This window comes from Hippocampus zosterae, chromosome 8 (genome assembly GCF_025434085.1).
Source record: "Hippocampus zosterae strain Florida chromosome 8, ASM2543408v3, whole genome shotgun sequence".
NCBI classification, from domain to species: domain Eukaryota; kingdom Metazoa; phylum Chordata; class Actinopteri; order Syngnathiformes; family Syngnathidae; genus Hippocampus; species Hippocampus zosterae.
The window spans coordinates 3795778-3813399 of NC_067458.1; the positions used below are offsets into that span (position 1 = coordinate 3795778).

The window sequence follows — 17622 nt, forward strand, 5'->3', positions numbered from 1 at the left end:
ATGCATCGGTGTCGCTGGACCCATCACTAGTGACCAGTTCTCATGCCTTTCTTCCAGCTGCCACAGCCGTGAAGGTGCAACATAAATAAAGCTGTATTGTATTCTACTGTATTCCCTTTAGTGTAGCTCAATCTAGTGGATGCTTTGTGCAATTACAGCCACTATTGTAGCTTCAATTCTATGCGCCTTATAATATAGTGTGCCCTATATATGAACAAAATTTTAAAATAGGCCATTCATTGAAGGTACACGTTCTAATTCGAAGCATCTTATAGTGCAGAAAATATGGTACTTTTAGTACTTTAAGTTAAGTTTTTCAACTTGCAAACCAAAGTAGAGTAGGAAAAGCTGGACTGTGATTGGCTGTTGTAGAATTGAGACACACCTTAATGTGGAGTTGTGAGAACAATGGTTTCAGGAGCGAGGAGCTAGGGATGTTGCCATTAAGATATGGGATAATCCCTTTATGTGGAACCAGAGTGTGTAAAGATTACATAGTAGTCCTGAATTAATAAATTAATTGGAACACATCACATTTCAATCACGGGAAAAATAATTTGTGAGATTCGTCTGTTAAAGAATAAAAGTCGAGTCAAGTCAGCTTTATTGTCAAATAAGCTCTTTGTGCAACATACAGCACAGATGAAATTACTTTCCTCTCAACCACAGTGCAAACATTCAGTGCACTGATAACACACACATCGAAAAATAAGGGGAGCGAAACTGAACTGCTTAAAAAAGACAAATATATTAATATCAACAAATAAAACAATCGGCCCGTGGTCCAGTGGTAAGCGCATCGACCTCACAGTGCAGAGGTACCGGGTTCAATTCTAGCTCCAACCTCCCTGTGTGGAGTTTGCATGTTCTTCCTGGGCCTGCGTGTTTTTTTTCCGGGTACTCCGGTTTCCTCCCATATTCCCAAAACATGCATGGCAGGCCGATTGAACGCTCTAAATTGTCCCTCAGTGTGAGTCTGAGCGTGGATGGTTTTTCGTCTCTGTGCCCTGCGATTGGCTGGCATCCGATTCATGGTGTACCCCCGCCTACTGCCCGAAGCTGGCTGGGATAGGCTCCAGCACCCCCCGCGACCTTTGTGAGGATAAGCGGATCGGAAAATGGATGGATGCATAAAACAATATCAATCAACAGACAACTAAAAAAACAAAACAAAAAACAGAGTTACCAAACACTGTTAGTTCACGATGCGTACACATCCTGTTGTGTTGCACATTCATACTTTGTATTATTACAATGACATGCGTTAAAAGTTGGACCTTTCTAGCACTGCTAAGTTACTTGACTCTGCTTTTAGTCCAAAATAGATCTGGGGATGTTCAGTTTTATTTTTAGTACTTTATGTATGGCTTGATGAACTTTGGACAAAGCTGGTGTATGATTTACTTGTCCCTGTTTCTTTCCTCACAGAATATTTATCTGCACCATACGCTCATTTTGACTGCTCTAATTGTCAAATGAGACAGTTATTGAAATAGGTTGAAACTTTTCTATTCTTGCAGATATTCAGGATTACTATGAGTTAAGTATCCTTGCTGACAACGAAAGTTCACCCAAACTAATAGCTGAGGCAGCGACATCTCCCTCCTCCGTCAACCAACAAGCAGAGTTTGCGGCGGAGTCCCAGCCCACTTCTCGTCAGCTCCCCACCCCAACTTCAGTAGGACTAAGTCAGACAAAATGCACATCTCCAAAACCCAAGTCCATTAAGTCTCCTGCTCCTTCAATCCCATCTGTGACACCCACAAAACAACCAGCATCGCCTCCATCGCAGCCTTGTGTTTCTCAGTTACAACCAAACAAGGTGAAGTACCGTGCACCACCTCCTCCAATCCAGGATAGGGACTTGACGTCGACTGTGGTGGACATTTCTAATCCCTCGTCCCCCTCTGCAAACACATCTGGAGCTATGAAGAACTGTGTGATATCCTGCACAGAGCTTCCATCAATAACACAGAATTTGTTCCCACAAAATGGTTCAAACGCATCTCTTGATGCCACCAACATCGTTTTACCTTCAGAATGCTCCTCCACTGCTCCTGAACAACAAACAAGTCTTACCAGTCCAACTGATCTGGTGACTGTTTCAAGCCTCGTCTTGGGAACCATCCAAGGCCTAATGTCTCACTCTACGCCAAACAAACTCACCCAGCCCAGCAGCACTCCTCATACCAGCCCAGATCCCAACACAATCACTGCTGCTACCATCTTCACTTCGACTGTCACAGCTAATGAGGATCGAGGCTCAGGCAAAAATACTCCAGTATCAAGTCCTACGACTCTTAGCCAACTGAAATTTACATCTGGTCGCCACAGTCCGATCAATCCCTCAGAGCCCCAAAGCAAAGGACCCCCAAAGAGGTACTGAAACAGTGTAATTTAAATGTCATTAAATCAAATATTTATTAATATGTGGAACATTTTATAAATTAATAACTGATTTTTTCCAAACCTGCCTTCCTACACTCATCCTCTCTCTCTGGATTCTCTTCATAATGTAACCAGCCCTGAGCCACTAAAAGTAATCTCCTCTCCCACTAGCCCTGGTCCAGCCAGCCCCAGAGCTGTTCCAAGCCCAGGGGTCAAGGTAAGACATCTCTTTTGCATTTTTGCTGTTAATGGAGAGTCACTAGTTCAATCCGAAGCTCTTGGCCTTTGCTCCGGGCCCGCGCTGTGGACAACGTTAATTGTAGCTAGTTGTTTGAGAGACGTTGGTCTCCATCCTGACTCCTGTTGAGGTGCCCTGGAGCAAGGCACCCAACCCCCATGAAACTTAGTTCAGGGGTGCAGTCACTCTTTGTGCACTCCATCATGATGTCTTTCCTTGCATGCCTGTACACGTGGTCTGGATAATCCATGAGAATGCTCCTCACTTATATTGACCTGCATTACTCTATCCTGAGTAATTTATGTACTCGTTAGAAGGATTGTCAGTCACATTTTCATTTTTTCTAGACTTGGCACACGTGTCATTTAATTACTGCTTCGCTGTTATAAGGTAGAGCATTACTGTATCTTGCACTTCAGTTACACATTACTAACGAACCCAATCCCTTATGCACACGCACACACACACACACACACACACACACACACGCACTGTTGGCAATCATACAAATAGACTACGAGGTTTAAGCCTTTCATACATCTTGTTGATCACATTTATCTTTAAGTCTTCCTATTTTAAGACAACTGAGTTATTGCTGGGGAATGTTTAAATACATCTACTCTTAATCTGCTTGATCCCTTTCCTGGACTCATCAACTTGTCTCACGTCTTACTGTGTCTTGTGGTTTTGACCACTACATTTTGAAATCCAGAAACTGTAAGTACAGTACACATTTTTTTGCAAATGTGCTTGCTGTCAAATTTTCTGTAAATTGTTGAAATGGACATTCATTTGTGAATGTTACTTAATATAGAATATTGATGATATCATCTTTTTTTGACCATACAGTATTTTCATTAGATCATCCTTCCTTTGATCCTATTGTAATTGTATTTTATCATTGTGTTGGTTCTGCTGGCCTCCCGTGCTCCAAGAGAGCAAGAATCTCTCATAAGAAGCTTAGTGGAGGCTGCTTATAGACTTTAGTGTGTTGGAGCTATTTTAGGATAGAAAAAGAGAGAGAAAAGAAATGAGAATGGGACTCACAAAGGACGTTCCTTCGACACACCTGCTAAAGTCCCGATGCAGTCTGGTGTATTGTAACTGGCAAGAGGAGGCTCACTGACAAGGAGAGGACATGAAAGAACTTCCCAATCAGCTTTAAGATTGTCGAGCACATCTGCATCAGGACTATCTTTGCCCAAATCACGAAGGTCCTTGTGACTCTGTCGGCTTTGCACCAGTTGTGGAGAACTGGACTGGGTCACTAGGTGTTGGGATGACTCTTCCTGTTGTAAGTCTGACGGCTATTGGGCTACCACAAGTGCTCCATGTCAAGATGGACCATCCAAACTCGAAACCTTCAATTAAAGTAATGTACCTTCATGTACTTTAATTAGATACAGTGAGCTAGATGATATTAGTGGGCTTTTACACTTGTTCTTAACCCTTCTATGCTAATTGTAACCTGATAACAAGATAAACTGTCCACTTTAGTGAACACTGTCACAGAAAGTGTTAATCAGATCACATTTGTCATTTCACCGTGAAAAACAGCATTTTAAGGCAAGACAAGCTATGTTAACAGTATCCACATATGCACTGTATGTGCACGTGCGCAAAGTCATGTCTTCACTTAAAAATATGCAGTCATATACAATAGGAACATAAAACAGTCTAACATATTGGTAGGTTCATCCTCATAAGGGGTGTTCACACGGCACACATTTGCTCCAGCGCTGCACCAATGTATTTTGTTGCGATATATTTTGCACCGCAGCAAATTGTGTGGAGCGTTCACGCGTACAAATCCGCCGAGCGTGACAGCATCGGCACAGCGTCGGTGCAGCCCCACTTGCGTTCACACGGCAGTTTCTGCAGCGGAGCAAAACGACAGAATACAAATGAGCTGTCATGTTGGTTCTTTTTAAAACATACTGTATATACACAACTCAAGCGACTACTAGACAGGCACGTCCTTCTCCTTCTCGGTCTCCGTGCCTTCTGCTCGAGAGTGACCGCCCACGAAAACGTAAATCAACGATGACTTCAATGACACTCAGAAAAGCAAACACTAATGCACCAAACTGAAAATCAAGAGAGAAAATCACAAAATAAATTATATGGGGGCGGGGGGTTGTGAACAAACAACAAAGGAACAAACAACTGAGACAGCCCAGTCTCCTACAAAAGGAAAGATGTTACTAGCCAAGTCTTGTGTCGTTATTAAACAAACACATTACAGAAGTCAGACAGAGCACGAAAGCAACGCATTCTCTCCATACATACTCTTCACAAGCATTTGCTCTGGAGAAAATTTAACCCAGTTGCGTTCACACGTGCAAATTTACATCGGTGCTGCTTCGCAAACGAGCATTTGCTACGGAGCATATTTTTAAACCACCTCCCTGAGGTGGATCAAATTTGGTCCGGTGTAATCCTTTTTCCGGGGCTACACCGGAGCTAATTTGCATGTGTGAACGCTCTACTGGGTCAGCCCCGGCCCAGCACCGGACCAAATCTAATCTATAATTTATTCACATTGATTTTAGCAGGTATTGCTTAACTCCAGTACTTTATAGTACTGTACTTTGACATTGGCAGTTGTTCCTTAATCAGACGTGTCTCCTAAATGAACATGGAGCAAGATGTATGTCAGCAACATCTAATTCCTGATCCTCTATTGCAGTTCGTGTCGCCTGGAGTCAGAAGACTCCCTGGCCTCAAAGAACTCAATAATTGGAAGCTATAAGGCAAGGGGAACCTCACAGGTTTAACTTTAAAGGATGGCAACTGTCAAAGATAAAACTTGGAACACGCTATACTGACAGATGGTGCATGCAAGATACATTAATTCTGGATATTTTTCTTGTGGAGGATCCCTCCTATTGAGTTTCGAGGCAATCACGCGAAGCTGTAGTCCAGTATAGAGGCTGTAGTTACAAGGCTTAGCTGAAGCAGTGTATGGAAACAGCAAAGAAATACAGTTAACCATTGTTGTGTGGGGATTTTTGAGTTGTCAAACGTTATGAGGAACCACCGTTGAGCTATGTTCTGTTAGCTTGGAGCTTGGTTTAGTCAAAGATTTTGCCATTCTGATGTACTGAAAACTTTTCTTTCTCCATCTCCGTCCCTGACGGATAGGATGGATCGAAATCAGGTGATTAAAATCACAATCAAACTATTCACTAAAATGAATTTAATGTAAAATACAAAATGAGTGCATTAACAATATTAACTTGGTGTGGAAAAAAAAATTGTACAGTGCTACTGTATATCCATTATTCAAAGCTAACTGTTATGTTTCGGTCTGGTTACGTTTGGTTTTGATTCCTCATGCGCCCTTTTTTCGCCACCTGTTCTTGTTATCGGTGTTCCTTGTGTGTAACCAATTAGCTCCCTCAACCAGTGGCGGTTCTGGATCAATTTCACTGAGGGGTTCCGGGCTGGGGCCAGGGGTTTTGATGGGGGGGGGGGGGGGGGGGGCAACATTCAACCCAGGGCTAAAAAGACGGATTTGAAATCTTATTTGACTTTTTATTTCTTCAAACTTTGAAATTGTAGTCATAACATTACAGTGATGAGAAAAAACAGTACTAGGAGGGCTAAAATGTCTGCAAGCGTAACAATACGCCATGTCCATCTGTTGAGAATATTCAAGCCAGGAGATAAGATAAGATAAGATATCCTTTATTGTCCCACACTGGGGAAATTTACAGCCTCCAGCAGCAAGAATGTATGTAGAAAGAAGAAAGGAGAAAGAGAAAAAAGATGATATGGTACCAGCGTGCCGGGGACAAAAATTGCAAATACACTGAAGCTAGATGTTTTACATGCATATAATTATCCGAATTTTAAAAGGCGTTGTCTTATATATTGATCCGGTAAAATAAAAATGTAAATAAAAATGGAGACTAAAAAAGTTACACGCACACACACGCTCATGCGCACACAAACACGCGCACACACTAATGCACGAGGACACGCGCACACACACACGCAAATAGCACTCGTGTCGTGGTAATTTCCTTCTCTGCGGACTGATTCTCATTTTCCCGCTCATTTTTAAGTAGCGCAGCGCACTAAAGGGTCCGATTAGAATGTTTGGTTCCACCTTTCGCGTCGGCGACTCAGCGCGACTGCGTAATCTACGATCGGAGGGGGCGGGGGGGGGGGGCAAAATCAGTGCTACAGGGGCACTGGCCCGCGTTGGCCCCTCCAGAACTGCCACTGCCCTCAACCCTTTGTGTCTTGTCCAGGTGTTTCTCGTTGCCTCGTCACTTAGCTTGTATTTAGTTCCCTGAGTTTCTGTCAGTCTTTGTTCGGTCATTGTTAGCTGTGAGTATGTGAGCATACGTGTGCTCCTGTCATGTTTTGTTTCCTGTTATGTTTGATTTGATACTTGTGATTTCCAGGCATTTTTTGAGTACTTCGACTTAGTGTTTTTTCCGTTGTACTCCAGTGTGTATTTTTTGTTAAATACATTTTGGTCAATCCACCCTGCTCCTCCCTGCCTCCCTGCTTTTTGGGGTCCTACAATTACCATCACGCAAAACGTGACACTGACGTCGACATAAACAAAAAATGTCTCCCTTACTTGGCCATTCTTTCATGTAGATTTTCTTAAGAGTATGTGTGCTTCTACATTTCGACACATGCATAAGTCACCGTGAAAACACCGATTTACATTTCTGGAAATGGTTTTTCAACACATCAAGTGATTTAGTGTTTTTGTGAAATAACAGATGAATCCTTTGTTTCTGAAAAACATTTTTTTGAACATGATTCTATAGAGGTCATAAGAGAAAACGTTTTTTAGAATTCAATATATATATTTTTTATATTAGTTATTTGCTTAATTCTATTCTCAACACATCTTCAGTGAATGTACATAGATCTCAAGAAGTTGTATTCTACTACAAAGTTCAGTCAGTATTGGATGAATCACCACATTGTGATAATATCATTATCCTCGCTAAAGCACAGCAATAACACCAAGTTACTCTGCCCATAAGTCGTGCTACAGACTAAATCGATGTATTTGCATGCAGCTGTGTGCCGTCCTTGGTCTAACCCGTGATTATTTGCCATATTGTGACATGATCCTTGACGAGTGTAAACCAGGACAATAATCCAAATGAATACACAGAATGTGTGTATGGCTTTCAAAGAAGCCAACAAACAAACACAACAAAAACACACGAACAAACATTTTTGATTGATTAAAAAAGAGAAGCAAAATCTTCAGAGGCTGTTGTATCCAACTTTTGCCACACAGTGGCAATACATGTACAGTATGTATCACAAAATAGTCACAATGGTCGAGCAAATATCATAACTAAACATCTTTAAAAAAAAGGTTAAACATTTAAATCACAAAAATCGTTTTGTTGTGGATATGGTTAATAAGGCTAGATAAAAACGAGATGAGTGAAACATCAAGATAAACTCTTGGAAATTAAACAAATCGTCATAAGGACTGATCATGGTATGATATTACATACTGGATTGTGCTAAATGAGGAATTGTGATGAATGTAGCCTTTTTAAATATGGGATTGCACAAGAAGATGCGCATGCGCGCGCGCACACACAGACACACACACACACACACTCGCGCACACGCACGACCACACACTGCATAGTTATTTCCATGCTGGCTGACCTACAAATGTTATCATGCAGTGCATGCCTGGGAGGCATATGAGGTTGCATTCTCTCTTACTTTTTATTTCACTTCCTTTTTTTTACATGCCTCTTTTACTTTTTTCCTCAACTTTTTTCTGTGGTCTTTCCAAAACATTAATATTGCGCCAATATTTTAAAATTAATATTATTCTCACAGAATGTTATCAGCCACAATGCCTGTGGCCAAAGCAGATGTAATCATTTGTGTGTTTGTGATGCATGTGCACGCACACAGCAGGAACTCCAGATGCTTCATGTCACTCAAAAGATCAGATCTTCAGCCGTTTTGAGTGATCAGAACCCAAAGTAGAAACTGCTGAATTGATACCCATTTGACATTGCATAGCTCATATGTTTGCTGTTCTTGACTAAAACTTGTGAATATGATTGAACTAGTAATGAATGATTGCACAATGTCAGACTCAGGAAACAAACAAGTGGTGATTTGTCACAGCATTAATGTAACCCATAAACAAAATAACCAAACACACAGGCATCACCTGTCCCCCCCGATTGTGGCTCTGATCTGACATCAGAAGTCGGAAAATTATCAGGTCAACTTTATCGTCGGTGCCCACATTTGCTTCACATTTCTAAGGTCCTGGGTTTGAATCTGTGATCTGGCCTTTCTGTTTGAAATTTCCATGCTCTCCCCCATGCCTGCATGTGTTTTTTTGCGGATACTCCGGTTTCCTCCCACATCCCCAAAATATGCATGGTAATTGGGGACTCGAACTTTGCTGGTGACCAGTTTAGGAGGTACCCTGCCTCTCACCCATAGTCAGCTGGGATAGTGAGGATCCCAAAATTGGATGGATGGAACTTTGTCCCCATTCCATTCCTATGTCTGTGAGATCTTTTTGTATATATATTTTTTACAGTGCAATGACACAGCAAAAAGGTGACAAAAAAATCAGCTTTTACTTTTAACAACAATGAAAAAGGGGTCTAAAGCATAGATTTAAAAAACCCAACTATATAACAAATATATAGTTTTAATGTCTTACCATTCAGAAGCTAATGCATTTCTTTAAAAAATATTTGTAATACGTTCTTAAAACTACGATCCCGCCAGTGATCGTAGTTTTAAGAACGAACGAAGTTTTAAGAACCAATTAATTATAGACGACTGGCAAATGGTAGCAGCCTGTAAAATGTGGTGTATCCTCTGCACATGAAGAGTGTTTGTTTACTTGTTTATGACCATACAAGACAAAACGAGGCTATACAAGCAGCTAACAGGGAGAAATAAAAGTTGATCGAGGAGGTGTGAAGTTTCTGGGGACACAAAAGCAAGAAGCAAAAGATATTCTTTGGACTCTCTGTGCAGGTCTGATTCTGTATGTCACACATTGATCTTTGCTGTTAAAAGGCGGGAAAGAGGCAGTGGAGCAAAGAGCAGGGGGGGGGGGAAGAGAGCGAGTGGGAGAGAAAGGGAAAATCAAGGGAGAAAGAAAGAATAGCGATAGAACAACAGAGGCAAACATTCAGAGGAGAGATGAGATGGACGACTGGGACAGCTGCTGCAAAGAGGGACAAGAGAGATCAGATCCATACTGACACTTGCAAACGCAGACTTATTTGCACACATATACACATTCATCATCATCTCGCTCGCTCTCTCTCCACACACGCACACAAATGCTGACAACAACAACAACAACACACACGTGCTGACATATTTTTGCACACAGACACACAGTTATACGGAAGTAGCTTGTACATGTCTCTCTCTGCTTCCTAACAATCTATGAGGATTATGCTGATGAGCATGATGGTGAAGATGAGAACGATGAAGAGCAAGAGGGAGAGGATGCTGGCCTGCCAAAGCTGAGGACCACAACCAGGCGGCAGGGGGGGCAAGGTGGTTGATTGTGGGGCAGAATGGAACATGGTTGAAGAAGTCATGCATGTGTGTGTGTGTGTGTGTGTGTGTGCGTGTGTGTGTAACCGGGTGCATACATCCATGTTAAATGTATGAATGAAGACGAGGATGCCCCCCCAGCGCAGGAATAGCTAGCTACCGTTAGCCACATGTTGTGCCATTGCAAAGTAACATGCACCAACAACACCATATCTCTGATGTTTGGATGCAAGGTAGGTCGAAACTTTGTTTGCATGTGTGACATTGAAAAGATTGAGGTTAAGTCACTGTAATGAGAAAGTTTGCCAAGTAATCTTCACAATGTTGGACGTTTTTACATTTGATTTATGAAATCTTTAGCTATTGTTTTGAGTGAGATGTATTAGTTCTCACAGGGCATTGAATCAATAACAACTGAACTGTTATGGTTGGCAAAGCAATAGTGGTTAAGATTACATTGCATTGCCTTCCAATAAAATAATAGCATGCATGTTTGGGTGTGCCTCCTACTTGTAGTATAAATAGTTAGGTTTTCCACATGAACTCAGGCTCGTGCAGTCTTAACCAAGCCTTGATGCATGATCTGATGAAGCCTGCTTGGATGAGAGGTGAAATGACTTCCCAACACATTTTCTCTAAGACGGTGCTTCTCAAATAGTGGGGCGCGCCCCCACAGGGGCTCCGTCAAGGGGTCACAGTTGACCTTGGGGAATATGTTTTTTTTTATTTTTATTTTTTTACTGTCCTAGAATAAAGTGCAGTTACACCTCCACTACTTCCGGGGGCAGTAGCGCTCTCATCGGCAGAGTGTGCGCACGGAGCATTCAAAAGGAGGAAAAATGACGAAGCGTATGTAGCGCTTGGCTTCACTGTGACTACGGTGGGAGACGAGGAAAGGTGTCTCTGTGTCTTTCTTACTTACTTATAGGCGTCTTATGTTCTTACTGTGTCTAAAAATGTTGGTAGTGGACAGCATGAAGCCAAATAAATTAAGGCGTCCCTGAAATACATTGCACCCCAATCACGCTGATAAGCCGCTTGATGTTTTTCAGCGTAAACGTGCTGAATATTGCCAACAATCATCCCGTTGTGACTGCTACTTCAGTAAACTAAAATACAGGTCCCGGCTCCACATTGAGCAGGAGCTGAGCGTTGCTGTGTCCTGCTTCCAACTTCGCTTTGAAAAGCTGTGCATTGCAAAACGTGCTCATTGTAGCCATTAATCCAGACTTTAGCTTTCATTAAAAAAAAAAAAAAAACAGCACAAGATATATTTTTGTTTTGCAGGTTAAATATTTTTTTAATAATGTGCTCCTGAGTTAATGTTGGTGATCAGTTTGAATGTGTTTTTTTTTTAGATTTTATGTAACTTTATTTTTAAGTATCGTATGGTTTGACATGGTCGGTCAAAAAATGTTTGCAGTTTAATTAAGGATTTAATTTTATTTTTGAATTTCACATGTACTTTAAATCTTTTCTGTTACAGTTTAAAAAGCTATTTGTCACGTTGCGAGGTGGTGGTGGACCCCAAAAAGCAGGCAGGAGGGAGGAGCAATGTGTATTTTAAGAATTGTATTTAAAACAAAGAAAACTAAATCCAAAACACACAAAGTCCAAAGTATCAAACAAAAACCATGACTAAAGCTAAAACAACAATGAACTAAACATGACAGAAACCAAGAGCAAACAGCAACACACATGACAGTAGCAAGAAGCAACAGCAACCAAGCATGACAGTAATAATAGCAACAATGACCCGACCCCGAGTGTTCGGGCAGGAGTCCTTATATACAACAAGTTACCAAATGACCAACAGGTGTGCAGCTGCCGGCGGAGCCCTACAGTGCCACCTGTTGGTCCCTAAACCTAATCATGACACTATTCTTTGTTGTAAGTTGATCCATATTTCTTTCTTTTTTATTCTCTTATACATTAATAAGGATACAATGTTATACAGAGGTGTACTTATAACAATTTTATAGACAAAAACTATTTATAGTTGCGGGGGGGGGGGTTGCAAGATGTTTTCTTCTTCCTAGGGGGGGCATGACAGAAAATAATTGAGAAGCACTGCTCTAAGACAAGAGCAAGTCACTTGTGATCGATTCAATGCCCTGACAATGAAATCCTTCTACAAGTACAGTGGCCGCTCCCTTGAGTGTCTCATTGGCTGGCTTACAAACATGTGACAAAACTTGGCGGGGTAGCGGTTTACAGTCTAAGAATTGTCACTATTTTCAAATAAAACAAAACTGTAGTTCAACAAATCATATCGCCATGGTATATAGATGATACCTGTCATCAGGCGCAAAACAATCCTGATAGAGTCAAGGGGTGGAGCAGGATGTCGGACAAGTGATGGGACCGGTAGAACATATGACCGGACAGTTGATGATGACTTGATTCTGCCTGTAACAAGTATTCAGGTCGTATCACTAAATGTTTCAGTAATGTTGTTATGATGCTAGTTATGAGAGTATAAGGGGAAAAAAATCAGTGTGCTCTCCTGCTACATTTACCAGAAATGACTACTGTACATGATGTGATCACAATTTTCTTGCATATCGTAAAATTATGGCGTGCCTTGTTGAACATTGCACCTTTTGTAATTAAACCACTTCCATAGCAGACTAAGGGCTCTATATTAATAGACAGGCAAAGTGCTCCTGAGCATAAAAAAGATTAATTTTCCTCTTTGAAGCATTGATATTAATTTGATTGATTTGATAATGAATTGATTTCCGACAGTAATAGCATTTATCACACACACACACACACACATGTATGTGTGTGATATATATATATATATATAAAATCCTCGTCTCACCCCTTGGGTGGTGTCCGTCCCTCATTCAGCTCGGGTCCTCTACCAGAGGCCAGGAAGCTTGAGGGTTTGAGGGTTAATTATACATATATATATATTTTATTGTCCTTACATGTCAGTGTGAGAGCGAATGTTTGTTCCGGGTGTACATGATTACATTACTCAATAAGATATTTGGCTTTTGGGTGAAATTTCAGGACCAGCCTAAAATGCATTCAAACCTTTACAGGTGAAATTAATGTGACCTCTAAGCTTTTGCATGCACATGTACATCTGTTAAATGTTACAGTACTTTTTGTACAAGTTGCGGTTCTCTAAAGTTGTTGATGGTGTCTTGGTCCACTGGCCTGACATGTGTGCGGGATTGGTCCCCACTCAGTGACGGTGTGAATGTCGGTGTAAATGGTCGTTTGTCTCTGTATGTGCCCTATGACTGGCTGGCGACCAGTTCAGGTCTGCCTTCTGCCTGGAGTAGACTCCAGCAACTACCCACGACCCTGTTCAGGATAAGCGTTGTTGAAAATGGATGGATGGATACTGTTCTCTAATGAAGACCTCAAGGGCAAAATACAGAACATGTTTAAATCAACCAATAAATGTCTGGTTCGAATTAGAGCTATTGTTTAAACATCCGTCCTCATTATGATGTTCACATTTTGACATCATGAGACCAAGACAAGACCGAACAATGTGTCAACACTACCTTGCCATTGTGACAGTGATGAAAGTGGCCACTCAGCTTTGAGTGTTACAGAGTGCCTCCAGCATGGTTGCAACTTAAGGGCTGTTCACACGGCAAGATTTGGTCCGGTGCTGCGCCGGGGCTGCCCCAGTAGAGCGTTCACACGTGCAAATTAGCTCCGGCGTAGCCCCGGAAAAGAGCTTATACCGGACCAAATTTGCTCCGGAGCAAATGCTCGTTTGCGAAGCATCACCGATGTAAATTTGCACGTTTGAACGCAAATGGGTTAAATTTGCTCCAGAGCAAATGCTTGTGAAGAGTACGTATGGCGAGAATGCGTTGCTTTCATGCTCTGTCGTAATTGCGTAATGTGTTTGTTTCATAACGACACAAGACTTGGCTGGTAACATCTTTCCTTTTGTAGGAGACTGGACTGTCTCGGAGTTGTTTGTTCTTTGTTGTTTGTTCACAATTATTTTGTGATTTCTTCTCTTGATTTTCTGTTTGGCGCATTAGTGTTTGCTTTTCTGAGTGTCATTGAAGTCATCGTTCATTTACGTTTTCTTGAGCGGTCACTCTCGAGCAGAAGGCACGGAGACCAAGAAGGAGAAGTACGTGCCGGTCCAGTAGTCGCTTGAGTTGTGTATATACAGTACATTTTAAAAAGAACCAACATGACAGCTCGTTTGTTTCGTCGTTGTTTTGCTCCGCTGCAGAAACTGCCGTGTGAATGCAAGTGGGGCAGCCCCGACACTGTGTTGGGGCTGCCACGCTCAGCGGCTTTGTACGTGTGAACGCTCCACACAATTTGCTGCGGTGCAAAATATATTGCAACAAAATATATCGGTGCAGCGCCGGAGCAAATGTGTGCCGTGTGAAAGGCCCTAAAGATACTGAGAGACTGGAAGAGTCACAGAAAGGTGTAGAAGTGGTTTGGTCACAGCCCATGCTGATGATTGTGAACAATGGTCTGAGAAACCAGATGATTAATGCCACTCAACTCCAGGCAGGTTTAAGGGAGGTGAGAGGACACTGTGTGTTACATCAGATCATTCAAAAATGTTTACAACAGCCTGATCAGCGTGCTGGACGACCTCCAAGGCTACCTAACCACACTGCCAGGCCTCAATGTCTTGCATGGCCCAGGGAGCATTTTCACTGGACGAGGGGCCAGTGGGCCTCAGTGCTGTTCTCTGATGCAAGTCGATTCACGTTGAACAGAAATGATGGCCACCAATGATGTTGTAGACGTCAAGGAGAGCACTATTGTCACCAGACGAGCTTTTGGTGGTGGCGGTGTTACAGCGGAGGCAGGTGTGTCCAATCGGAACAGAACTGCTCTACACATGAATCGTGCTTTGACAAGCCCATACTACCTGGATAACATTAATCCAGTGATCGTGCCCCTGCATGAACAACACAGGCCTAATTTCATCTTAATGGATGACAAAGCTCCATCTCATGGAGGTCGCGTCATAAGGGAACAGCTGTTGGAGGGAGTGTACCTCAAATGGAATGGCCTGCACTTTCTCCAGACCTGAATGATCTTGTAAACAAGTGGTTTCAGCTAAGTCGCCATGTAGAGGCTCGAAACTCTGCACCCCAGAACCTCAATGATCTGAGAGCTGCGCTTCAAGAAGCGTGGAATGCCATGCCACATCAGACAATAAGTTGACTTGTGCATGAGACATCGTTGTCAAGCTGTAATTGATGGTCAAGGGCACATGACTAGTTACTGAGAGGTTGATGTTTTTTGGTGTAGTGTACCCACCATTGTTCTTTACTTTTGTTTCAAGGAATTTTTGAGATGAGGAAATCACCTGTGCATCCTTGTACTGATATGTCATTTTCCATGCATTTCACCTGGAAGCCAAATATTCCTATAATAATAATAATAATAATAATAATAATAATGCCTTGCCTGTCAAATATCCGGACCCATCCCCACGATTATTGCCACAGTGTACCGCTCCCCCAAATCCCACCGCGACTTTTTAAATGAAGTGTCTACTGTCCTCACCCATCTCTCCTCTCTGTCACCAAATGTAATAATCCCGGGAGATTTTAATATACATATGGACAACACTGCTCTTCCTCTCACCATTGACTTCACTTCTTCAATTAACAGTCTTGGTTTTGATCAATTTGTAGATTTTCCCACACAGATCAAAGGTCACACCCTGGATCTGATCTGCTGCTCTGGTATTTCCCCTTCCAACTGTACTGCTGATGAACTTCCAATAACGGACCACTTCCTTATCTCATTCAACATTACACTCCAGCTCTCAACTGCCAAATCACACCGGACCATTGTTTACCGTAATATTAAAGACATTAACATTGACTCTCTCACTGCATGGCTGACCACCCTGACTCCGGACATTGACTCCACTCCTGATGATTTGGTTTTCCAATATAACTCTGGTCTCACCAGCATCCTCAATACGCTCACCCCTGTGAAGTCCCGCTCTGTCCTTTTTACTCGGTCTGCCCCTTGGTTCACCCCTCATCTACGTTCCTTGAAATCCCAAACCCGGCAGCTTGAGAGACTTTATAGGAAAACTGGCCTCACTGCTCACAAGGACATCTATGCAGCTCAACTATCCCTCTACAAGGATTCCATCTCTCAAGCAAAATCACATTACTACTCCGGACTCATCTGCTCCAATGATGGAAATACTAAGACTCTCTTTTCCCTTTGGAACAGAATCACTCAACCTCCTGACTCCCTACCACCTCACTTTTACTCTCGTGATACCTGCAACGCACTTCTCTTTTTCAATGAAAAAATCAACAGAATCCACCAGCATCTGGGCTCCTCTGTACCTTTCCCCTCATCTGACCCTCTCACCCCTTGCAAACTGTTCTCTTCTTTTGAACTCCCCCATCTCTCATTAATTTCAGACCTCATCATTAAATCCAAGACTTCCTCCTGTCAGCTTGATGCCCTCCCCACAGTTCTGGTCAAATCCTGCCTACCCTCTCTGCTTCCCTTCATCTCAGCCATTATCCATTCCTCTCTGTCGACTGGAATTGTTCCTGTGCTCTTCAAAACTGCAGCTGTCACCCCAATCCTGAAAAAAACTGGTTCAGATCCCAATGACTTCAATAACCTACGCCCCATTTCCCATCTTCCCTTCATCTCGAAAATTCTGGAGAAAACTGTTGCCTCTCAGCTCCACTCCCACCTCACCGACAATAGTCTTTATGAACAATTCCAGTCCGGCTTCCGTCCCCGTCACAGTACTGAAACAGCCCTCATAAAAATCACAAACGATCTTCTCATGGCAGCAGACTCTGGCCTTATTTCCATCCTCATCCTCCTTGACCTGAGTGCAGCCTTTGACACAATCTCTCACCCCATCCTCCTCAATAGACTCTCTACCATAGGCATCACCAACACCCCTCTACATTGGTTCCATTCATATCTCACTGGCCGCTCTCCGTTCATTCAACTTGATTCTTTTACTTCACAATCCCTCCCCGTTTCCTCTGGTGTTCCCCAGGGTTCTGTCCTCGGTCCGCACCTCTTCATTGTCTACCTCCTTCCACTCGGAAACATTTTCCACAAATTTGGCTTACACTTTCACTGCTTTGCGGATGACACCCAGCTCTATCTCTCCAGCAAACCCGACGCTTCTCTCCCACCCTCGTCCCTCTCTCACTGTCTCTCAGAAATTAATCTTGGTTCACCCACAATTTCCTCAAGCTCAACAGCAATAAAACTGAATTCCTACTCGTCGGTACCAAATCCACTCTAAACAAAGCTGACAGTTTCTCCCTCACAATTGATAATGCCACTATATCTCCTTCCCCCCAGGTGAAGTGTCTGGGTGTCATCCTTGACAGTTCACTATCCTTTCACTCCCACATCAATAACATTACCCGGTCCGCTCACTTCCACCTTCGCAATATAAACCGCCTCCGTCCCTCACTCAC

General features: G+C 42.6%; 2 protein-coding genes across 3 annotated transcripts in view; one reads left to right on the forward strand and one right to left on the reverse strand.

The window, feature by feature from the left end:
* LOC127605710 (uncharacterized) overlaps window positions 1-17622 on the reverse strand; it is a 284213-nt gene that overhangs the window by 79891 nt on the left and 186700 nt on the right. The window lies entirely within an intron of this gene.
* Window positions 1-17622, forward strand: part of LOC127605629 (disks large homolog 1-like) — a 192128-nt gene that overhangs the window by 23157 nt on the left and 151349 nt on the right. The window contains 2 exon segments of the mRNA XM_052073323.1: window positions 1521-2379; window positions 2524-2605. Of these exon segments, the coding sequence (XP_051929283.1) occupies window positions 1521-2379; window positions 2524-2605 (941 nt within the window).